The sequence below is a fragment of the Pyrus communis genome, chromosome 14, assembly GCF_963583255.1.
Source record: "Pyrus communis chromosome 14, drPyrComm1.1, whole genome shotgun sequence".
Classification (NCBI taxonomy): domain Eukaryota; kingdom Viridiplantae; phylum Streptophyta; class Magnoliopsida; order Rosales; family Rosaceae; genus Pyrus; species Pyrus communis.
The window spans coordinates 4994009-5018695 of NC_084816.1; the positions used below are offsets into that span (position 1 = coordinate 4994009).

Here is a 24687-nt window from a genome sequence, read left to right on the forward strand (position 1 = left end):
CAAACAAAATCAACGCATTTCTTCGAAGGGCATTTTTGTAATTTCACATTTTAAAATTATAAAAATCGTAATTTTTAGAAACAGGTCGTTACAAAAACTCGTAATTTCTGCATATTATTATGAGGAAATAATTGCATATATATAATATAATGAGGACAATTTTAGTAGGAGAGAAGTCAATTACATCCCCGTTAAGTAGTTTTAAACGGGGATTTGGCCTCTGCTAAAGAGATTTGGCATTTGCCTCCAAAGTCCAAACATAAACAGAATAGCAAATACAATTTAGAATTTGTCATTACGTATTAAGCAACTTTTATGCATGTTATATGCCATTGCCGTGCAAAAGCCGTCAAACGTGCTACGTCTGCATTAGTAATAAGGGTGTGATATCCACGTACCCTTTTTTACTTCTCACATATCTTTCTAATTTTCGGCCGTTGGATCGGATGAATTGAAGAAGCTCAACGGACAAAAATTAATAAAGGGTGTGTGAGAAGTAAAAAAGGATGTGTGGATAGCACACCCCTAGTAATGTGTGTGTGTGTGTGTATGGAAATAGATACGTGACACCACTTTTTTTTACACATATTTTTTTAGGGCTCATTTTATACTATATTTTAACAATGTGAACCGTTTATCTTCTAGGTCTTCCTTAAAAGATCATGTCTACTAAAAATCATCAAAATCTGAAACCATATGACCGTTCGGATTAAGGTTTTAGGGTTTTTTTTTTTTTTTTTTTTCCGTCTATTTTCTTCACTACTAATGTCTTGATAGTTTTGAGTTTGTGTACTTTTTAACAAAGATAATCTATTCATGATGCTCTAAAGATCTATGATTCATATTGTTAAAATACATGGAGGAGTAGGTTCCACAAAAACGTATAGAAAAAAGTAGTGTCACAGATCCGGCCATATATGTCTATTTACTCTCTCTCTCTCTCTCTCTCTTTTTTCTTTTTTTTTTAAATCAATTAATCATCAATTTTTTTAATAAAAACAAATATGAATGAGTAGACGCGTATTTCTCATTTTTCATGTAAGATTGTAAATTATATAGTGGCTGCTCTTGTTCTCCACCACTTATTAATATTACGCTTGTTAATCATTAATGTATCATCGCAGATAACTCTCAACCATTCATGTAAGATGTTCCTCTTCTTTCTTCGGCCAAAACCCTAAACACCAAACTCTTGCGTTGCTTTCAGAAAGGGACGCTGATATTTTTGCACGCCATAATATCAAGGCATAAAGATTACAGACTCAATAATAAACAATTTTTTTTTCTTTTTTCAAAAAGGTAGACAACTGATAGTAAGCCACGATTATCCATTCATTTCGGGCATGAAAAGGCTATGGAAAATTTCACCATGCATGTGACCACAATAAAGCAAACTCACCAACTAGGAACATCAAAACCAAGACCTCCCACATTTTCTAGCCACCGAAAATTAGTAGATGTTTTAAATTTGTTAGGTTTTCTACCCTTAGCTCAAATATTCTACGAGAACTGTGTATTGGCTTGAGATACAATCAGAATGACTGCCCCCTTGTTTGGCATTCCTCCTAACTCAGATCAAAACCAGAGTCTGCATAACCCCGAGGGTAAAACAACGATCAAAAACAGAAACCACCAACAGATCAAATTGTCGATGCAACGCCTGCCGTATTCGAATTTCGAATCCACTTTGACATACCCTGATGCCAAACTGACCCATGGCAAGACCTGACACCGCCGACCCTTGGGTCACTACGGCTTCTCACCACCGTAGTTCAAGCCTAGGGCAAACTATCTTCTGTCTCAAATGTGAAACATAACTTAAGCTGTTCAAATTTCATCATTTTCCGGCAACAATGCCGTAAGTGACAAAGATCAATTATCAACACCGTCATCTAGTAGTTCACTTCTCCTAACGATGCCATCCCAATACCAAAAATATGACATGCACACCATTCATCTGAACTTTTTGAACCAATATACGAGGAATATTATATATTTTCGTATAATAATTATCGTATACAACTCATGAACAATTACAATTGCAGATACGGCAGATCATGTGTAACTAAGTAACAGTCAATGTACAACAGTTTCAGATACCAACCCGGTTGTGCTGAAGTTAATACGGGTGACACAGACACACTTGAGAAGGCTTGTGCAGGTACTATTCTCCGACTTCTTTCCTTCTCTTTGGTTGGCAAACTTGGGCTGGTAAATTGTGTGTTAAAACAAAGAGCGTGCTCGCACTAGTCAAAAAAGGAACCCAAAACACACAAGTTGCAAGTGGGAGCTGCTGCCAATAATAAGGATGAATTCACTGACAAGACAATGGCACAAGAAGCAGTAAGCTACTCCATATTTCACATCCAGGGGACGAAGTATAACAAGATATGGTTGTTAACCAGAGATGGTCTGCAATGGGGGAAGAGACTCTTGCTTGCCACTAATGAAGATTGACAGTTCCGTTGGTGCAACCACCAATTTTAACCACTTTTGTAGCTCTTCGCCTTCTACCTTCTCTTTTTCTGAACAAGAAACACTATCAGAATAGCATGATAACTGCATAGAGTTACATTTATAATATAAACAGCGCACATCCGCCCCCCTAAGCCAAGATTTGCCAATAATATGAGCATACTATTGTGTATGAGATTCCCTAAGCTATAAAACCTGGAAAATCTAACAGATACAACAATGAACTTGCCTCTCTCATCGACAAGGCCTATGGTAACTGACGTATCTAAGTTGCAGTACGACAAATTTGCAAGTGATTATGTGAGATTCTACAGCTAGCTTCAAGCCAAAAGACTAAACTGAAACAAAACTTCATTTTATTCAATAGCCACTCTTTTTTTTTTTTCTTTTCTTGATCAAATCTAAATCTATATTTTCAAGTAACCATCTCTACCTACTTTTATTTGCAAGAAAAGCCCCGGGAAATTTGTGTCATGCTGGTTTCTACCAATTTGACGCTACCGCAAAAGTACTAGTGCATAGAACATAATAGCAAAAAGCTTCAAATTATATAAAACTACAGAACATAGGGAACAATGTAATAATATCAAAGAAGCAAAATATCACCTTCCAGCTGAGCACCAAGACCCTCCAAAACAGTAGGATTAGCACGTACAACCGAAAGAGCTATACCCAAAGCAGATTGCAGCAAAGCTTTAACCTCTCCTTGAACAAGATCAACAAGATGCCCCTGTTGTTATCATTCTAGGATCAGTATTTACACAAATAAATTTATTTAAAAACAAAAACAAAATTAAAATAAAAATGCATAGGACCTGATCCCTTCCCCAAAGAGCACCGCCACCAGACTCATCCATTCCACCAGCAGAAAGTGTTGCTATAGACACAGGGCCAATGTTCTGATTTAGACCATACTCAGCTACTGCTTTGTATGCCATGTCAGTTGCTCGTCGTATATCATCAAGTGCACCCGTTGAGACACGACCTGAATATACAAATTCTTCTGCTGCACGTCCTCCGAGAAGTGTAACCAAACGTCCACGCAACTCATCAATGAAGAGTAAATATCTATCTTCTGTTGTTGGAGGAATATAAGTGAAGCCCAACGCCCCTCCCGATCTTGGCAATATGCTCAATTTCTGATAACACAAAGACACAACAATTAGTATATCCATGTAAATTGAAAGTTAATAAATGAGCTACTGCACGAGCAGGACTTGCATTATTCACAATTTCTTGTATTACATTTCCAAGTTACTTTATTCTTATCTGTTCATTAGTAATATAAATAAGAACTGTTTTTCAGTAATCTCTAAAAAATTCACCTCAACACGTGGCTGTCCAGGAAGAAGACTTGCAACAGCAGTCCCCACTACTGCATGACCAGCTTCATGTCGTGCAACTACAGCCTTCTCACTTCCCTGCAACTTTGCAGTCTTCTTTTCTATACCCTATAACAAGTAATTCAGCTTAGTTTCCCTACTAATTAATAAAAAACCAACACATTTCTTTTTAAAATGTTATCATTGAGCGCCTCGCACAGGGTGGTAAGAAATGTGTTACAAGATTGTACATCAAGAAGCATAATCTTAAAATAAAGAAATCAAATAAAAACCAGAACAAAGAAAAGGGGCTCACAGGTCATAAAAGCACATACAAGTACAGACATTACAGAGGATCAGGACAAAAGACCAAGTGGACTAAGGGTTGTACAAATATAAACAAATACCCTAAGAGACCAACAACATAGACCATGTCAAGAAATTCTAATATCGGGAATTAGCTGGGAACATACAGAAGAGAGAAAATTGAAAGGGAATTGTTATTGGCACTCCAAATATCTTATTTTGCACTCCAAACTTTCTATAATTAGAAAGAAAAATACACTAGTGAGGAGTGTAGAATGACATTTTTAGAGCGTTAATAACAATTTCCAATTGAAAAATACTAAAATAGTGAAATATAATTTATAATTTATTACAGTGTACAATCATAATTCAGGGAAATGGTTTAACTAATACTTGAGTGTGGAACAAGGGGAGAGAGACTTACAGCTATTAATCTCTCCACAGCTTGAATAAAATCAATTTTTTCCACAACCAACTTGCTTTGTCTTCCAGCCAATAAAGCAGCTTCATTCACCAAATTTGCGAGATCTGCCCTGCAGAATATCAGATACGTCATTCCCAATGTACTGGTCACAAACATGACTTTTTCTTCAATTGTTTAATTATTTACAGTTCAGTGCAGATTTTAAACAGACCGAAGAATGAGCAAATAATAACATATACCCAGTAAAGCCAGTGGTCATAGAAGCAATGTCACCAAGGTAGACATCTTTTGCCAAAGGAAGTTCTTTTTTGGTAGCATGCACCTTTAGAATCTCCTCTCTTCCTCTCCTATCCGGTGTTTCCACCTACCGAGAAAAGACAGGCTTTAATGTGATATAACACTATGTACATTTGTATATAAATACATACATATAAGGAATAAATTGTTTCCATGTGAAACTTGTTTTCGTATCATTTAAAACTCAGAAAGAAACTAGAAAAGGACTACAAACCATAACTACACGATCAAATCTCCCTGGTCGACGAAGTGCTGGGTCTAAGACATCTGCGCGATTAGTTGCTCCAAGAACAATAACCGCAGAGTTGCTGTCAAATCCATCCATTTCCTGCATTTTTCATACACATGAATGTCAGTGACATGTAGCCAAAGTCACACAGATGCTCAAAACTAAGTTGCAGACAAAAGCTTACAGTGAGCAACTGATTCAAGGTTTGTTCTCGCTCATCATTGCTGACAATACGGAATTTTCCATCACGGCTTTTTGCCACAGCATCTATCTGTGCAAAAGAAGAAATATTAACTAATCCTGTAAAAACTAGATAGGTCAAGAATCAAGATAGTGACAGAACAGAATTACATTGTCCATATCCATACCTCATCAATAAATATTATGGACGGTGCCTCCTTTTTTGCCCGGGCAAATAGATCCCTTACACGAGAGGCACCCATGCCAACATACAACTCTACAAACTCACTAGCAGAGCAACTTATGAAGGGCACATCAGCTTCCCCAGCCACAGCCTTGGCAAGAAGAGTCTTACCTGTCCCAGGAAGACCCACCTGTAATATAAACAAGCCATGTTTACTAGTTATTACACAAACAAAGAACAAAGCCCTCTTCCACAAATCCTCCAGAAATGTACTGAATTACAACCAGTGAATGCGACCATTCAAGGGTAAAACTATATGATTCTCCAGGTGCAACCTAATAGTCGACCAATTGCAAATCAAGTGTCAAAAGGATACTACAGAGAGTAATCTTAAGTGAGCGGTAGCACTCTATGTTACCCAATCTACACCCGGTGTCAATTCCCTATCAGTCCTGCCCCCATACTACACATTTGAATTGAGATCATTGACTTCCCCCTCCCTGGTTTTTGAGGTCTAATTCATCATTGATTAATTAGTCTTTTGGTAACTCACCAGGAGAACTCCACGTGGAGGACGAGCACCAAGTCGTATATACTTGTCTGGATTCCGAAGAAATTCCTGGTCAGTAAACATCAGCATAAATAAAAATGGAATAAAAATTCAGAAAACAGTAGGAAGCCTTTAGGATCCTCTAAAAGACTCTGATGATTCATTTGGTGATATCAAAGTATCTAAGGAGTATCCAACATACCACAATTTCTTCTAGCTCCGCTTTAGCCTCATCAACACCAGCGACATCAGCAAAGGTTATTGCTTCCCCTTGTTCAGATGCTTTAGCACCAGCAGAGCCCCCAGATTTCCTGTTCCTAATCTGACCGGCTGTTTGCTGTACATAAGAATGTATTCAATCAGAACCATGTAGCACATGTTAAAAAGAAGAAGAAAGAGACAAAGGGTTGAAAGAAAAAAGCACTGCTGGCTCGCACCTGAGTAAAGTTTACAGGGAACCTGTGGAGAAGCCCTGCAAGCACAGCAACATAAAACAAAGCTATCTGCAAGGACAAAAGCCGAGTCAACTGATTCAACTTCTTTGCAAAAAACATCTTTAACTTCTATAAAAATACACACCCACAAACAGAAAAGGAAACATCTTATGAAATAGAAATACATGTTAAAACATAAGGGGCTGCATGTTATCATACACTGAGGTTAACATAATACTCGTATTCAGTCCTTCTACACACATAAATCTAATATAATTCGTATGTATTAGTATATGTGATTAGCTTCCCCGATTACTTAGTCGACAAGAATTGATCTTTGATTGTTTTTGTCAAGATAATTGTTTACAGCAGCATAACTAAACAACATCAAACAACCAAAAACTCACCATTGCAGAGTTCAAGAATCCGCCTGACCGCTTATCCGGCGACCCGAACTCCACCTCATTCTCAAGCATCTTCTCATACGGCGTCTTGATATCAGTTGGCCTTGTCGTCGTGTAAACCACCCTCTTCGTCGGAGCCACACTTCTTACCAAGGCCTCCGATTCCTGAAAATTGCTCGCCCCACCACCACTCACTTCACTTTCTTGCTCACCCTGCTCAGACTTCAACTTAAACATAACATGAACCCCATCAACCTCAACCTTCTGCACCTGGTTACTATTAATCTTGCTCAGAAAATCACTGTACGGCACGCTAACGAACGTCGTGGGCGTCCTCGGCTCCGACCCGGGTAACGGAATTCCAGGCCGGAGCAACCGCATGACGAAAATTACAATACCCAATTGTAACAGCAAGATTCCAATTTCTTGTGCCTGAACTATCGGCTGCCACCGCCATTTCCCGCCTTTCGACCACCACCAATTCTCTTTCTTTCGACTCTCTCGCCGCCGATTAGAAGCCGGCGAGCTCGAACTTGGCGGGTTATTGTTCACAGCCTGGCCCTCCGTCGGCTTCGCCTCGCTCTTCTCCCCGGAATCGGTGTCCTGACCGCTCGCCGAAGCCCTAACCGTTCGAAACCCTCCGTGGCTCCTCCAGAGGCCGCCGAACCTCTCGGAAACTCTCACAGCTCGGCCGCCCTGTCCGTGCAACGTGACCGAAGGGAACACCGCCGAGTTCGAAACGCAACGCCTCGGTTCCTGGTTGAAACCCCTCGATTGGGTGCGGAGGAATCCCAATCCATGGCGGCAATGATAAGCATTAGAATTCAAATTCAGGCAAAACCTGTTGTGGATTGTTGGACGCAAATACTCGACCGACGACATCCCAGAAAAACCCTAGAAATTCCAAATTCCCAAATTTCAAATTCAAAAGTTCATATATTTATATATACATGTTTTATATTTTCCCCAATCCGATAAAAAAGAGAAATTCTTGAGCTCTTCCAATGGCCCTCTGAGACAAAAGGTCGGAACTTTTGGAACACAGAAGAGAGAGAAAGAGAGATGACAAAAGAAGGAGATTAAATTTGGGATGTGAACCGTCGGATGAAGTAGGAGTTGGACATCTTAACCGTCAACTTTCCTTTTTCGGTATCGTTATCCTCCGTTTTTTCCCTCTACCTCGCCCACAAGCTTCGCGCCTGGTAATTGGCTTTCTTTATTTAATTTTTTTTTTTTTGTTTAAAAACAAAAAAAAGGCAAACGATAAATAATATATTTTACAAAATGATAAACTTACTAAGATTTTTCAGTGTCCTTGATGGCTTGAAGTATGAAGATTTTCTTAGCAGTATTGATATTTGTGACATCCCACATCGTCTAGGGGAGTGATTCTTATATGTCTCATTCCTAGCTAGCACGAGGCCTTTTGGGAGCTCACTGGCTTCGGGTTCCATCGGAACTCCGAAGTTAAGCGAGAAGGGAGCTAGAGCAATCCCATGATGGGTGATCCACTGGGAAGTTGCTCGTGAGTTCCCAAAAATAAAACTGTGAGGGAATGGTAAGCCCAAAACGGACAATATCGTGCTACGGTGGTGGAGCGGACCCGGGATATGATTCTCCCGGGCCGGGATGTGACATTTGGTGTCAGAGCCTATCCCTAGCCGGAGGTGTGCCGACGAGTACGTCGGGCCCCTAAGGGGAGTGGATTGTGACATCCCACATCGCCCAGGGGAGTGATCCTTAAATGTATATTCTCATCTCTACCTAGCACGAAGCCTTTTGGGAGCACATTGGCTTCGGGTTCCGTAGGAACTTCGAAGTTAAGCGAGAAGAAGGCTATAGCAATCCCATGATGGGTGACCCACTGGGAAGTTGCTCGTGAGTTCCCAAAAACAAAACCGTGAGGGAATGGTAAGCCCAAAGCGGACAATATCATGCTATGGTGGTGGAGTGGGCCCGGGAAGTGATCTGGTCTCAGGCGGGGATGTGACAATGTTTGTGTTAGGTGGTGTTTTTATCAGAAGGAATCTAAAACTTAGATATTCTTCTTTTTTTTTCTTTTTAATTAACTAAATTTAGATGTTAAATTCTCACATGTGGAAAATAGCACTTAGCACAAGTGTTGGTAACACCTAAAAAGCGCAATATATTATTACACAAGTAAAAAAAAGTTTTTTTTTTTTTTTTATCAAACATACATCCACTTATGTAATGACGTATGACATATATGCTTATTTTTCAGCTATACCGAAAAATCTCTCCTCACTACGTGGATGGTTTTTATTTATTTTTTCTTTTGAAAATTCAACGAGAGTAGACGAATTTTGGAATTATAAAAGCTTCACTCTTTTCGCTTTCTATATATATATATATAATACGCTAAGGAGATAATAAACATATATATAGTTGTGATTACCCGTGTTGAGACACTGATATGATTGTTTTAACTTGTTATAATATGGGTGAAACAAAATGGTTATGGGTTTCTATAAGGGAATTGTTATTGGCACTCCAAAAATCTCATTCTACACTCTTCATACGTGTATTTTTCTTTCTTAATATAGAAAATTTAAAATGTAGAATGAGATTTTTGAAGTGCTAATAACAATTCTCTTCTATAAATATAATATTAATAATTACTCATTTATGATTTAATTATACCATGTGATGGCATTCGTGCTACATTCGGATAAGGCTTAATACACATCGAGTTCATATTGAGCTTGCTACTTTTCCCCTCGCGGTCAGACGGGCAACGCTGTGGCCCTTGTTGAGGCCGACAAAGACCCCAATCCTACCCCCGGTGGGAGCCATTTCCTTGGCGCGGCTCGGATAAAACCCTAGACCTTGGCTTGGCGGTGGAGAGTATGCACTTAGAGGTTAGTTTCACCAACACGTGTTCTAACATATGACCAGTACTTCGGAAAAAAAAAAAAAATTCAGTTTGGCGGGAACAAGCCCAGTAAACAAAGTCATAGTACAATTAATCAAATTTTGTAAATGATTATTAACACTTTAAAAATCTCATTCTACATTCTAAACTTTTTATATTAGGAAAGAAAAATACGAAGTGTATAATGAGATTTTTGAAGTGCTAATAACACTTTCTTAAATTTTTTATTTAAAAGTATGATTACTTTTAGTATACCGAGTCTTTTTTTTTTCTTTTTTTTCAAGCGATAGATTTGTTAGATTATATGCTAAATTAGAGAAACAATGAAGTTAAACCTACGATGTAAGGGCAACACTCCTCATCATCACTTTAAAATGATGGGGAATAGGGAGAGAACTCATTTTATTTTTAGCATAAAAAGTATACATTAAATAATATCGTATCAAAATTGAGTGAGCTATTTAAACCACATACATTAACATAAGCAATTAAAGCATAAGTTTACAAAAAAAAACTCCCTGCACTACAGGCCACCTAAACCTTATGGGTGGCTCCGCCATAATGCGCCATTGCCGCTGGGCTTCTGCAATGATTTCGTGTTTGTATCTATTAATAGTTATTGTGACTTGTATCTCTAGAACCCATCAACAAGATTTGTACGCAAAATACCGAAGCCCAATTTTATGGGAAGATAAAAGACTCTAGGAATGCAAGTTCCAATTTAGGGTTTGGGTTATGTGTCGGCTATACTGTTGACTACAAGCTCTCTGTAGCTGATCTTACTAGGAATTTTGAGACCGTTGAGTATATGGAGATGTTCTCATTGAGAGCAAACTCTTGGAAAGGTATTCATGTCCCTGACGACCATGAGACTGATGAATCTAGCCTTGTAGATCTCGTCAGTCTCTTCAAATTCATATACAAGTCCAAAACAGGCATGCCAAACCATAGTTGCCTCAATTCGGACATCACGAAAATGTCAAAAAAATCACTTTCGAGATATAACAACAGGAAATAATCCTTTAATCCTTAAATTGTTATTCTCCAATCAATTTTCTTCGCTAAATGTCGCTTCCTCCGTTTAATTTATTACATGTAAAATAACCAAATTTTTGAGCATGAGATACGTGAACCCTTTTTTTGTCAAACGATATATTTGTTAAGTTAGATGTTAGATTAGTCACCGACGGAGAACTAATGATATCATGTAAGAGCTCAACTCATTTTCACCACTGTAGTAAAGGACCACTTGCAGGAGCATGAATCTTGGACTATTCTCTTTAAATTTGACATCGCTGACCTACATGTGCTGACCCATCGGAAATGGAATTTATACGGTGATAAACCAATCTTCATTACTGAAAACGTATCTGTGAAATTGATCAGGATTGAATGTGTTAAGGAAGAGAAGCCTGTTTGCAGTCGCTCCTATAGCCTGAATGAGGTGCCGTTAAGTATATATCTCTGACGCGGTTTGAATTCATCACCCCATATGTTAGTGTCTTTTTGTCAGGAGTTCAGTTTCATTTGTTTCTAACTACCTTGCTTTATGTAGATTTGGTTGTCTTTCTATTCCTGCAATTCTGTATGAAGACTTCCGTTATCCCAATCCTATTTCTTAATTCTATATCTACAACATCTTTGATCCGATCGAAATAGGATTTGATTTTTTTTTATATTTATTTCAATGGCCAGTAATTTTTTATTTCACCTGGTGGTTTGCTACCCGTTTATTTGGGACGGGGCATACCTTATTAACTTGAGAGCTTGGATTGTGCTTAATTTGACCTTGAGGTGACGATGAATCACTCATCCATCACATAATCAATCACTTTAATGTATTACTTAGTTATAAGTCGACGCTACTAGAAGTATTTCGGGGCTCATTTACTAATCTGTAATCAAAATGAGAGGAATTGAATTGATGAAGTTGGAATGAAGAGGAGTTGGAATTGGATTCCTGTTATAACTGTTTACTAAAGTTATCTGGAATAGAAGTAAAAATAATATTTATTTTTTTTGTCGAGATGAGTAAAAATAATATTAATTTCGTATAAGTTGTTTACTAATTTATTGGAATCGGAATACCATCCAATACAGTCACTAAAATGCCCTTATCGAAAATAATAAATTGTATTATTATTTAGGTACTAATTAATAAAAACATTTATTTATTAAAAGAGAGAAAATAAATAAATAAAAAAAAATAAAAGAAATCCTAATCAATCTTATCCTTTTTCTCTTTCGTCAAAAAAAAAAAAAAAAAAACCTATCTTTATCTATCTTCTATCTATATATATAAAGTGAGAAGGCCAGTTTGGTGAAGCTTTCAAAAATGCCAAGAAAGCCCCTTCATTTTATTCACAATTGAAATCCAAAAAAGTTTCGAAAATGAGGACAAATTCGTAAACAACCATTACTGAATAGAAAACAAATAAAAAAAAAAATCTATAAATGGACGTGCTTAACAGTTAACCTTCATAAACTGCTAAGCAGTTATATTAAACAAAAAGAAACAACTAAAAGTAGGGGACGTGATGAATAATACAAACAAAATAACAGGGATAATTTTGTCATAAAAAAAAATATTAACAAAATAGTAGAAGCAGTTTCTTCCCACTACCTTGCGATAATGGAAGGAAACTGCAGTTTTCTTCCAACCGTACCACCAACCGCACTAGCAGAAATACAAAGGAGTTTTCTTCCCACTAATTCACTCAGAACCAACCGCACCAGCAACTTTCATGTAAGCTTCGATCTTCCTCTCACTCTGTCTCAGTTACCCATTTGTTGTTCATCTGGATCTTGCTTTGATTAAGCTATTTGTGACTGAAACTGTCGCCTTCATTGCCATCTTCTCTAGGTACCCTACTTCCTAGGGTTCATTTATGGGTTTTTTTTCTGTCATTAATATGGAATGGTGACTATCTTACGCAATGGGTGAGATTGGGCATCTACAGAGCCACGTAAAATCCCCAAGTCCAGTTCTGATTTTTCACTCTTTTCATTTTCTTTGTTCCTTGCAGATTCGTGAAAATGATTGGGACTACAGTGTCGAAGCTTTGAAAATTCCATGGATTTACATGGTTGCACTGCTCGAAAATTTCCTCATTAGTTGCTTGGACTTTTGATTAGCATATAGTTCAATTCTCACTCTTCACGGAGATTACATCTACTTCAAGTCTCATGTCTCCCTTTTCATAAGATCCCAGTACGTTTCTTTTCACCTCCATTTCTCCATTACCCTTTCGAATTTCTCCATTTTTTTTTTTCTCTTCTGATTTTGTTCTTGGGGTTTGATTCTTTAGTTTGATTTTACTGCTGGTTTTTTTGTTCTTTTGGGTTTAGTCTCACCTTTTTATAAAACCCAATTGTAAGATAGTTCCTATGTTTGTGCATAGTTTTGTATTTCAACTGTATTATGATATGGGTTTTTTCTCCTAATTTGCTCAATTGTGAGTTGAGGTTCTGCATGCGCAGCTTCTTATGTATGTACCCTTTTTTAGCTGTAAAGCTACATGATTAATCAATTTTAGGTCTGTTGATAAGCAGGTTTCTGCTTATTTTTGTTTTCTTATTGATAATTGGGTTTACATTTGAAATACTGTGTATGTTTACATTGAAATACTGTGTATGTAGATTGGTATGAATAAGTGGCCATACTATTTCAGTGTTTGTTGGGGATGAGAGTGGAATCATAAACCGAATAGCAGGAGTTTTCGCCACCAGAGGTTACAATATCGAGTCTCATGCTGTTGGTTTGAACAAGGACAAGGCTCTCTTTACCATAGTTGTGTCTGGGACTGAAAAGGTGTTGAGGCAGGTTGTTGAATAGCTCAACAAGTTGGTGAATGTGACAAAGGTTAGTGGACGTCTTTAGTATTTCGTGTAAAACCTTTTGGTAGTTTCTGCATTATCTTCACTTATAATTCTGCTTTATCAGGTCGAAGACATCTCAAGGGAGCCACAAGTAGAACGTGAACTAATGCTTATCAAACTTAATGCATATCCAAGTATCCGTGCAGAGGTAAAATTTTCGATCATCCAACCAATATTTGGATAATCGTTCTAATATGTTTAAATGATCCACCCCTAAGAATAATCATCAGTAATATGTGGTTTGAATAGAAAACATTGCATTTCAGGCTTAATGACTTGAAGCAACGTGGTGAGTTTTATGCTCTTTGTTCGATTATAGTATATTCTTTTACAATGACTTTAAGTATTTACATAGACAGTTTTGCAATCTAATTTTTTTTTTTATTTATAAGTTTTTGCTAAAGATGCACAATTCAGTTTGGATGTAGCCTTACAATTTTTTTATTAGAATATGATGTTTTAATTGCTCTCTTGCTGAGTAAAGTTTTGGACGGTTTGGCAATGTGTAACTGAAGTTCTGTTTGTCATTGTATCGATGTTGCAGTTTGCTTACTTGCCAAAGCTTTTAACGTGTTTCGGGAGTGATACACATGGAGAATACCAGTGGCTACACATTCCAGGTTTGAGCATTCGCTTGCTGTCTATTTGCCATACATGACGATAAAGAAAGCCAGCAAATTTTCAAGTCATGTTCGCTGATTAGGATTGGATTTGTCTTGGGTTAAGTAGAATTTGATTGAAGAGGCTAACATTAAGTATTTGTGGGTTAATTTTCACATTGTTAGATTTTTTGTATGCAGAGAAAGGTTTCTGGCTCTTATATACCTAACTATTAGCCATTTATTTGTATTATTTCTTTGTTCCATATAAGTATTGCTTGCAATGTCATTTACAGATCAATTAAATTACAAGCATCTATTTGCATTTATGGACATATATTATGCACTGAATTTACTATGTCATTTTGGTTTTGGCTTTTACTTAGCCTTACTAAATTACATTAATTTTAGAGCATATTAAGCAACTTTTAACTATCACAATAGTTAGGTAAATAGATGAAGACCTATCCAGAAAAATGCACATAACATCATTAAGGTATCTTATCCATGAATACATATTCTATCTGTATCATCATGAACTTAGTTTATCTTTTCCACTTTCCTCAGAACACTACATTAGGGGAGCCTCATGATCATTATTATCATTAAAAACATATGTGTGATACATCTAATGATCCTTATTATCAATAAGACTTAGATCTTATCCAACAATTCTACATCCAAATTCCAGCCAATAATTGGAATCCCCAATCTAACCAACTCAATATATAGGTCTACAAAAATAGAACAAATTATAGCTTTAATCAACTCATCTTTAACAGATTTTGGTAAAATAAAGTGTTCAAATAGAATCCAATATGTAGTAAGCTGTATTTTGTGGTATTGTGAGGATAAGATGATATTTAAGCCTCTGTTTTTCTCAATAGGAAACTGAGATTGTATGCTGCGGTTGAAGACGCCAACATAAATGCAACAGAAAGAAGAGGGACAAATAAAGAATAGAGGGTAAATACATTAGCTCCCTTCGGTTCTATTAGTTGGCACTTTTCTCCTATTTTTCATTTTTTTTAATGGACGAATACATATTTATCATTCCTATATACAATCAGAATAACTATGTATTTCGTGTATCACCATCCTCTTTGCCTGAAATCTTATTTGGATGGTCCTGCTTATGTACGAAGTTCTTTCTTATATGATGAATGATTTCCTAGCCTATTTTGTGTTCCATTGTACTCTAGCGTTAGGTGTAAGAAAACAAACAACCATTAATTGAAACAAAAAAGGCTGTTTTCATGGCCTGATCTCAAATGAATTTGTATTAAATTAAAGGGTAAAATTTGCACACCACTTAAATTGGCACAAATTTAGCATTTGTACTTTGCTCCAAGAACCTACTTTGTCCTAATTTTTTAGAAATACCCCGTGTTTTTACAAACGCAAAAAATCTTAACCCAAAACCATTTTTAGGGGCACGTACCAAACATCTTAACAATAGATAAGATCCCAAAATATCTTAACGCAAAACCATTTTTAGATGCAAGTTCCTACTTAAAGACCATGAACAATAGCAAGTATATGTAAATAAATAAAAAATAGTAGATGACAACATTAAGTACTCATTCAATAAAAAAGACAACACAAAAGTAACTGCTTATAATAGGGGTAACATAGTGAAATGAAACACAACACACATGGAAGATGGTTACGTGAGATATACTTTTTCTACACTCTTAGCCAAGATTGTTTTTATTCGTTGGATGAATCAAACCCTCCCTCAAAGCTTCATCCTAAATGTCATCAATGAATGTGGCCCCTTAGATTAAAAAAATAGACGATGAAAACATCACTCCGATTTTTGATATAAGCACTATCCAACTATCCAAACAAACGGCAACTGTCATCTTCATGTACAACCCACGGTCTCTTATTACGGGTTACACATTTCTAAAAACTTTTTATATTATGTCTAGCCCACATCCGTCATTTATGATAGGGTTTAGGGGTATTAAAAAAATTTAAAATTCTACTCATCCAGTTGACATAAAAATTATAACTCTATAAACAATGCTAATTTATAAAAGAAAAAAAACATGAAAGCTAAATCATATCCAAATCCTAACACCAACCGAGAAGTGTATATAGGCCCGTCATTTCGTTGCACTAATACCTATTACACTTCAAAAGTATTTTGTGATCATTTTATTTTGTTCTTTTGTATATTATAGTGATGTGTAGATAAATGTTTTTTCTTCTTCTGTTCATAGGCATATACGTAGACTTTTTCGTATTTATGGAATGTAACAGAATTTGTATTCAATTTAGGTTCATTTATTTTTTAATTTTTTAGATAAATTTTTCCATGGAGCGTGGCCAAAGTCGTGCAAGACAATGGCGTCAATCATTGAGTCCTGAAGAACATCAAAGATATCTAACTCGACGACGTCTAATAGCACAAGAAAAAAGACAACAAATTCCAACTCTATATGATGATCATACTATGACATCCCCCAGTAACATACAACAAGAAATTCCTGGTATTTATTTCATATTCCTTTTTCTTTAACTCATACTAATGCAAAAAAAAAAAAAAAAAAAAATCTAATTTCTAATTTTTCTTTTAACTATGCAACAAGTAGGTCCCAATAATATACAAGAACAGGTTCAGTTGGCTAACTATGATGTTGAGGTCGACCCCAGTAATATAGAACAACAAATTCCTGGTATTTATTTCAATTTCTTTATTTGTATTTGTTTCACACATAAAAAATTAGGTTATTTTTTAAGAACAAAATTTAGTGAATTGAAATCTCATTGTATTCTTTTCTTCGATACTTTCATATTGATCTCAATGTTGTAGTTATTTTTAGTGGTAGTCTTACGAAATATTAGACTCACAACTAAATATATTAAATATTAAAGACAAAATTTTTAACTAATCGTATTATAATGTGGTTTATTTATTAGAACAAATTGAGCATGAAAGCGCGAATTCAAGGGTTTTGTTAGATATCACACATCATGATGACCAAACTTCTACTAGAATGCGTACTCATATGAGACAATTGGCACGTTCAAATAGGTCACAGATATCTTATGGGATGCTCTCAATTCCTCCCCACAATGGTGAGCTTAGTATAAAATTTTATCTTTATATAGATATATGATTAGTTACAAAGAAAATTCTTATACTGAATGTTGGATATTCATGTTAAAATATCAGAAGAAGAACATGCAAATAGAACCAATTGTCATGTGCGCCAAACCAGAGGAAGAAGAAACCACAATTGTGCTAGAAATTATAATGAGAATCGGGGTATCCTAGGTTGCCAATTATCTGCTCCAACCACATGTCCGTATTGCTATGCACGATTGTTTGCTCGAGAAACTTTGAATATGTGTTGCTTGAAAGGAAGAATTGTTTTACCCCCAATACAATCCCCACCAGAAATGGTTGCTCTTTTCTCTGACCAAACAAATGAGGGTAGACACTTCAGGCAAAATATTCGAGCTTACAATCATGCATTTGCATTCACTTCAATGGGAGTACACGTGGATGAAAGAATTAATATTGGTGGTCGTGGGATTTACACATTTCGTGCTCAAGGTGCATTATATCATAAGATTGGTGGACTTTTACCAAATGAAGGGAACAGACCGCGATTTTTACAAGCTTATATATATGACACTGAGCATGAAGTTGAAAACCGAATGTGTGAAAGTGAAGTTTTAGATAGACGTGTGGTTGAAAAGATACAACATATGTTGAACAACCATAATCCTTTTGTTCATACATTGCGAAGCCTCGGACAACGCCAAGATTTGCCGAATTGCAAGTTGATCCTAAAAGAGCAACCAATAGATTGGCGTCAGTATAGTCTACCATCAGCATCACAAGTTGCGGCAATTATAATAGATGGAGATAATGCCACAATTGCGAATGGAAGGGATATCGTGGTGGAGACAATTAGTGGAAGACTTTCTCACGTCCGAGACTATGTTGGATTTTATGATCCCTTACAATATCCACTATTGCTGCCTTACGGTACATATGGATGGGATGTTAACAGTCGTGATGATGGTGGAAGAGCAATAACATGTTGCGACTATTATGCTTATATGTTACAGGTTTGTACTAATAACATAATTTACTTCCCGGTATATATAGATGAATGATGATTCCTATATTAAAAGCAATATATGAAATTTGCTTTTGTAGATACGCCATAATGGATCATCACTTTTGCTTCGAGGTGGACGTCTCTTGCAACAATATGCTGTAGATAACTACATTAAAATTGAATCACAAAAACTTAGATGGTTGCGTTCTAATCAAGCCACAGTTAGAGCGGATCTCTACAAAGGACTTGAAGACTCTCTAAATGCAGGTCAACACAATGCAGGTATATATATCGTTTCAGTCATCGTTATTTAGAAATATAACTTTGTTTAAAGTGTGTACAATATATACAGCTAATTGAAAATAAAATATTATTAGGTAGCATCGGGCGTAGAATTATTTTACCATCATCATTTGTTGGAAGCCCACGTGACATGTACCAACGATATCAAGACGCAATGACTTTGGTTCAAAGATTCGGAAAGCCAGATCTTTTTATTACCATGACATGTAACCCAAGTTGGGAAGAAATCAAAAGCCAATTGCTCGCTGGACAAACTCCACAAGATCGTCCTGACTTACTCACTAGAGTATTTCGTGCAAAACTTGAGCAACTAAAAGAAGACATCATTGAAAAGGGGGTATTGGGCAGTGTTGTTGCTTACGCATACATTATTGAGTTTCAGAAACGTGGTCTTCCACATGTGCATATGCTGGTTGTGTTAGATGAAAATGATAAGATCAATAACCCAGATGAGTATGACCGAATTGTTAGAGCTGAAATACCAAATGAAGATGTAGAGCCTCAACTTTATAATGTGGTGTTAAAGCATATGATTCATGGCCCGTGTGGGATTCATAATCCTCTATCTCCATGTATGAAAAATGGGAGTTGTAAGAGAAAGTTTCCCAAACCATTTGCACCAGTCACCGTTCAAGGGAATGATTCGTATCCAATTTATCAAAGGCGAGGAAATCGATTGCCCGTTTCACTTAATCGACAAGGAAACATAATGGTTGATAATAGTTGGGTCATTCCATATAATCCATGGTTGCTATTAAGGTATGATTGTCACATCAATTTCGAAATTTGCGCAAGCATAAAAAGTGTCAAGTACTTATATAAGTATGTTTACAAAGGCCCAGACAGAGTGACAGTTGAAGTGCAATCAGACCCTCAATACGATGAAATAAAGCAGTTTCAGGATGCAAGATGGGTTTGCGCACCAGAGGCATTATGGAAAATATTCAAGTTCATTATTAATCGAATTTATCCATCTGTTGAGCGAATGCAAATACATCTTCCTAATATGCACCAAGTTCAGTTTCGTGCCGATGAAAGCATAACAAATATTCTACATGATGAGAGTACAAGAAAGACAATGTTGACTGAATTTTTTACACTTAATCATGTGGATGCAGAAGCGCGACATTATTTATACATGGAGATACCATCACATTACAGATGGATTCAAGCTCAAAGAAAGTGGTCTAAAAGAAAGAATCGTAACAAGGTTATTGGGCGAATATATGCAGTTTCACCTGCTGAAGGCGAAAAATTTTACCTTCGGATTCTTCTTAATCATGTTAGAGGACCAACATCCTTCACAAACTTGAGAACAGTTAATGGGGTATTGCATCCAACATTTAAGCAGGCAGCAGAACAACGAGGTTTGTTAGAAAGAGATGACAGTATTCGACAATGTTTGTTAGAGGCCTCCACAATTCAGATGCCGTCGGCTTTAAGAAGATTATTCGTCACCATATTGGTATATTGTGCACCAATTGGTGTTCGAGGGTTATGGGATGAGTTCTGTCCATTCATGATGGAAGATTATGTTTCCATGACTAACATAACTCCCACACTTGCTACCAACATACTCTTGCGTGAGTTGAACATACTTTTGGTTCAATTTAACAAGAGTATAAACGAGTTTGATTTGCCCCAAATGACAAGAGGAAATGAATCAAGTTCAGGAATGACCGGATGTATTGAAGATGAAATATCCATATGTATTCCACAACAAGATCTTGATGCAATTGAACGCTTAAATGATGACCAAAAAAGTGTGTTTAACATAATAATGGGTGTAGTTCAACGATCGGATAATGCAACTTTTTTTGTGGATGGTCCCGGTGGAACTGGAAAAACTTACTTATATCGCGCATTGTTAGCAAGCTTGAGAAGGTTGGGGCACATAGTATTAGCAACAGCATCATCTGGAATAGCAGCTACGATATTGCCTGGTGGGAGAACAACACATTCTAAATTCAAGATACCACTTAGTCTCGATGCATCATCGATGTGTTCGATCGGTAAACAATCTAATTTAGCAAAGCTAATACAAAAGGCAAAGGCAATTATTTGGGATGAAGCAACAATGACGCATCGTCATGCATTTGAAGCACTCGATCGAACGTTCAGAGACTTAACAGATATTGACTTACCATTTGGGGGGAAGATAATGATATTTGGGGGAGATTTTCGACAAGTTCTTCCTGTTATCCGAAAAGGAACCAAGTCCGAACTAATCCAAGCAAGTGTTGTTAAGGCATCATTTTGGTCACAAGTAAAGATTTTAAAACTCAAACAAAACATGAGATCCATAAATGATTGTGAATTTTCAGAATTTTTACTTCGTGTTGGTGATGGGAATGAAGATGTTATTATGGATGATATGGTAAAACTACCTGAATGCATGGTGATACCATGGGAGAGTGAGCATTCCATTAATCAATTAATTGCCAAAATCTTCCCTGACTTAGAGGATCATATAAATGATGCAACCTACATGGTGGAAAGGGCAGTGGTAACTCCTACAAATGAAGACGTTGATATGTTGAATGAAAAGATAATCAATATGTTTCCGGGTTTAGAAGAGACAATGTATTCATTTGATTCAGTTGAGGATGACGCAAGGAATTTGTATCAGCCAGAGTTCTTGAATTCAATCTCACTTGGTGGTTTGCCTCCGCACAAGTTAACTCTGAAAAGAGGTGCTCCAATCATGCTTTTAAGAAATATTGATCCGAAATTGGGATTGTGTAATGGTACAAGATTATTGTGTCGTGGTTCTTACCGAAATCTTATTGATGCTGAAATTCTAACTGGACAATTTGCCGGATCCAGAGTTTTCTTACCAAGAATCCCTCTCAAAAGTACTGATACTGCTGGGCTTCCATTTGAACTTACAAGAAAGCAATTTCCAGTGAAACTAAGTTTCTCCATCACTATAAACAAATCTCAAGGTCAGACAATACCACATGTTGGCATTTACCTTCCAGATCATGTCTTCAGCCATGGACAATTATATGTGGCTTTATCGAAGGGGGTCTCAAAGGCAACCACAACCGTGTTAGTAAAAAGTGGCTCCATAGTAGGCCAACAAGGTGTATTTACACGAAATGTAGTATACAAAGAAGTCTTGCTTCATTCCAGCTAATTATGGTGATTCCTAATAGGTAACAGCTTTATTAACGATAACCTTTCAGTATGCATTGCTCACTTATCAATTAACTATTTTTATTTGATTTTTAATTTTCTCACTATCGTTTGTAGATTGGCAATGAAAATTTGAAGCATCAATCATGAACAAATGGGTGGAAATTGCAGCATTGATGTCAATATGTAAACTTTCTTTTCAAAAGAAACAGTGACATATAGACTCTATGAGTATTGTGAATAATGTACATATTGTTATGTAGGATTTATATTTTGACATTTAAATTGTTTTGTATTTTGCTACGAGTACTTACTGTTTTCATCTACTATTTTTTTTTTATTTACATATACTTGCTATTGTTCATAGGCTTTAGGTAGGAACTTGCATCTAAAATCGTATGTTGTTTGATAAGTGCATGAATAACATTTAAATCATTACTTTACACAAAGTAAAAACAAAAAACATGATAACTTTTTAGGACGTGCATGATAAAAAAAGTTCCTCTTTGCACAATACATTTAAAGTATATCTTGACAATTACAATGGGAAAAACTAACACAATACACCTTTAGGGGCGCGTAGCGCCCGTGATGCAAAAATGCCTCTCGCATGCACGTTAGTGCGTGCAGAGAGGCTAGTGTTCATAGAAACCCACTCCTCATCGCCACCGCAACTCTCTCTCTCTCAATCTATTGCATTATGATTTCAAGTTCACGGCATCTAATGGCAAGTGGATTTGGGTTGGATTGATGGCCTGGGGTGGTTGCGATGATCAGGGAAGGAGTGGCACTGGACAAGGGCGCTGGGCAACAGAGGATGGATATGCTCCGGTAATGCCAAGGGTAGTGTTGGAATTTTGAAAATAAAGTGAGGGTATAATTGGTTGAAGATTTGCATTCCGTATTCTCCATAACACTAGGAATTGGATTACCACCTACATCTAAGAATCCAATTCTACCAATACAAGGAATTGAATTCCAAAATTTGTGTGGGCCCCACTTCTTTTTTGATTCCTCAATGTTTAGTAAACACCGGAGTACTTCGTAATCGAAATTCAATTTCATATTTTCATTCCAATTACGAATGCAGAAACACGCCCTCAGTATATTTTGCTGCAAACAGATAACTTGGATTCCAGATGTTTAGAAAATCTGCTCTGCATATCCAGACCTAGATAGCTCACCTAGCATAAGTTTGCTTGTAAACATTTGGTAGTTTAGGGACTTTGGAGCTTGGATCAAGAATGCTTTAAGACACAAGAAATTCAAAATGGGATCGCATTTTTGCAACTCATCTTTCTTGTCGCCATAGCTATGGAGGTGTCGTATGGTGGCTTTTACAGAATCACCTCATAGAGTTCAGTAGCAATACCCGAAAATATTGAATCTTATTTTCCACTTGGGTATATAGCTCTGAGAGTTGTAACTCAAGTTCATATTGGCAGTATCTTACAGATTTTCATTTGTGGGCAGTGAAGTCAAATCTTGATGGTGTTAAATTTGAAGTGTGTGTTCTTTCAGTTCTTTAGTGCATTTTTTATAAGACCCTTTTATTATTGCCGTTCATTCTGTTATAAATCAAACAACTGAATTGCTAGCTGAGAGTAAAACTAATGTATAACAAATGGCCGAACAAAATAGACCTAAGGAATACAAAAGGGCGCAGCAGTAATTTACAGATTAGGCGTATGTGCTTCGTTTTGGGTCCATGATATCTTGTTGAAAAGAGCGCGGTGTCCTAGTTTAAACTCACTGTATGATGGATTTTAGCGTTGTTTGGGCTTCCAAAACTACATTTTAAATTATGTAATAAAAATCGGATCTTTCGATTTAAGTATGATTAATGTTGTTCTTATTCCCAAAACCCTTGAGCCTTTCCGAGGCTGTTTTTAAGTCTATTTAAGCCATTTGGCTCCCATTGTAATTAATGCATGAATTTAGAAATAATCAAGACAACCTTTCGGTTTTATCCCAATCTCTAGTGGATTCCACAAACTTTTGTTCTACAAGATTTACATTTGTAATCCTTCTATGCTTGTGCTGCATCAAAAAATGTTTGGCTGATTCGAAATAAAATGGAAGCCATATACAGAATTGTGTTATATGGGGTTTTCCTCTGCTTGTTTTCAAGGGCTGTTGATGTAAAAATTAAGGAAAGTGATTTATACACGCATCTTTTATCGCCTTACATATGCCTTTGTATTTCTGATCTTTGGATTAAATAAATGAAAGAAGAATCAAGGGATCATAAATAAACAAGGATTGCAGAAGGAGAAAGCGTGTGCGGAAATATTTTCCCAATACATTAATGCTTCCCAAATGAATATGATACTTGCTAGAGAGTTGATTAAAGATCCTTGTTCTTCTGTGTCTTATGTATAAAGCTTCAACTAACTTTAGGAACGTTAGGTTCTCATAAAAAGTAGTAGAAAAAGCAGATGAGCAAAAACCAGATTATGGGAAAGTGTGCATAAAACTTTAACGGGGGTGTTAAAATTTTACACTGCAATCTGTTTGAAATAACTCGAGTTAGCATCCTTTTGGATCCAACTAATATTGCTAAACTACTTAATACTCATTAGTTTCATAAATAACAAAATTGGATCCAAGATGGATACCAAATAACCGTTCCTCTATGAGGCATGGATACGGATATGGTGATACGATACAATACGACACAACGATACAAAAAATCTTTAAAAATTAAGATATGATATGTTATGAATACGGAAAATAAAAATGTATATAGCAACAAAAATATACATTTTAAAACATAATTTATCATTCAAATTCAAGTACATTTGAATTGTTAGAGAAGAAAAGTTTGAAATCTAATCCTCTTTATACAGTAGAAGTGTGAGAGTTGTATTCATGGTTTTAATTAGATAGAAGCTCTTTGTATTCAACAACAACTTTCAATTATTGATGTCTCCTATTAATTTTCTCCTCCTCATTACCTTTTTTGAAAGTGTAAATGTATCCTAAAAG

The 24687-nt window shown here is 36.4% G+C and overlaps 2 protein-coding genes and 1 long non-coding RNA gene across 5 annotated transcripts; 2 read left to right on the forward strand and 1 right to left on the reverse strand.

Annotated features, from left to right (window-relative positions):
* Window positions 1-1958: 1958 nt before the first annotated feature.
* Window positions 1959-7942, reverse strand: LOC137715479 (ATP-dependent zinc metalloprotease FTSH 9, chloroplastic-like). Its single transcript, XM_068454820.1, has 13 exons — window positions 6809-7942; window positions 6405-6470; window positions 6170-6304; window positions 5971-6036; window positions 5422-5607; window positions 5238-5324; window positions 5039-5152; window positions 4767-4891; window positions 4528-4636; window positions 3801-3926; window positions 3291-3614; window positions 3082-3205; window positions 1959-2525 (listed from the first exon to the last, which is right to left on the reverse strand). The coding sequence occupies exons 1-13, from the start codon at window positions 7685-7687 to the stop codon at window positions 2398-2400; spliced, it is 2469 nt and encodes an 822-aa protein (XP_068310921.1). The 5' UTR covers window positions 7688-7942; the 3' UTR covers window positions 1959-2397.
* Window positions 7943-12335: 4393 nt separating this feature from the next.
* LOC137716390 (uncharacterized) lies at window positions 12336-15362 on the forward strand. Of its 3 annotated transcripts, none has more exons than XR_011065668.1 (7): window positions 12336-12561; window positions 12725-12909; window positions 13338-13560; window positions 13642-13725; window positions 13844-13866; window positions 14122-14197; window positions 15064-15362. It is a non-coding gene; the product is annotated as an uncharacterized lncRNA (long non-coding RNA). The 3 variants fall into 3 exon arrangements; XR_011065667.1 differs by having other exon boundaries at window positions 13370-13560; window positions 15064-15346; XR_011065669.1 differs by having other exon boundaries at window positions 12342-12444; window positions 13370-13560; window positions 15064-15348.
* A 2225-nt stretch (window positions 15363-17587) lies between these two features.
* Window positions 17588-21700, forward strand: LOC137714241 (uncharacterized). The gene is made up of 3 exons (XM_068453500.1): window positions 17588-18265; window positions 18357-18540; window positions 18636-21700. The coding sequence occupies exons 1-3, from the start codon at window positions 17588-17590 to the stop codon at window positions 21698-21700; spliced, it is 3927 nt and encodes a 1308-aa protein (XP_068309601.1).
* The last annotated feature ends 2987 nt before the right edge of the window (window positions 21701-24687 follow it).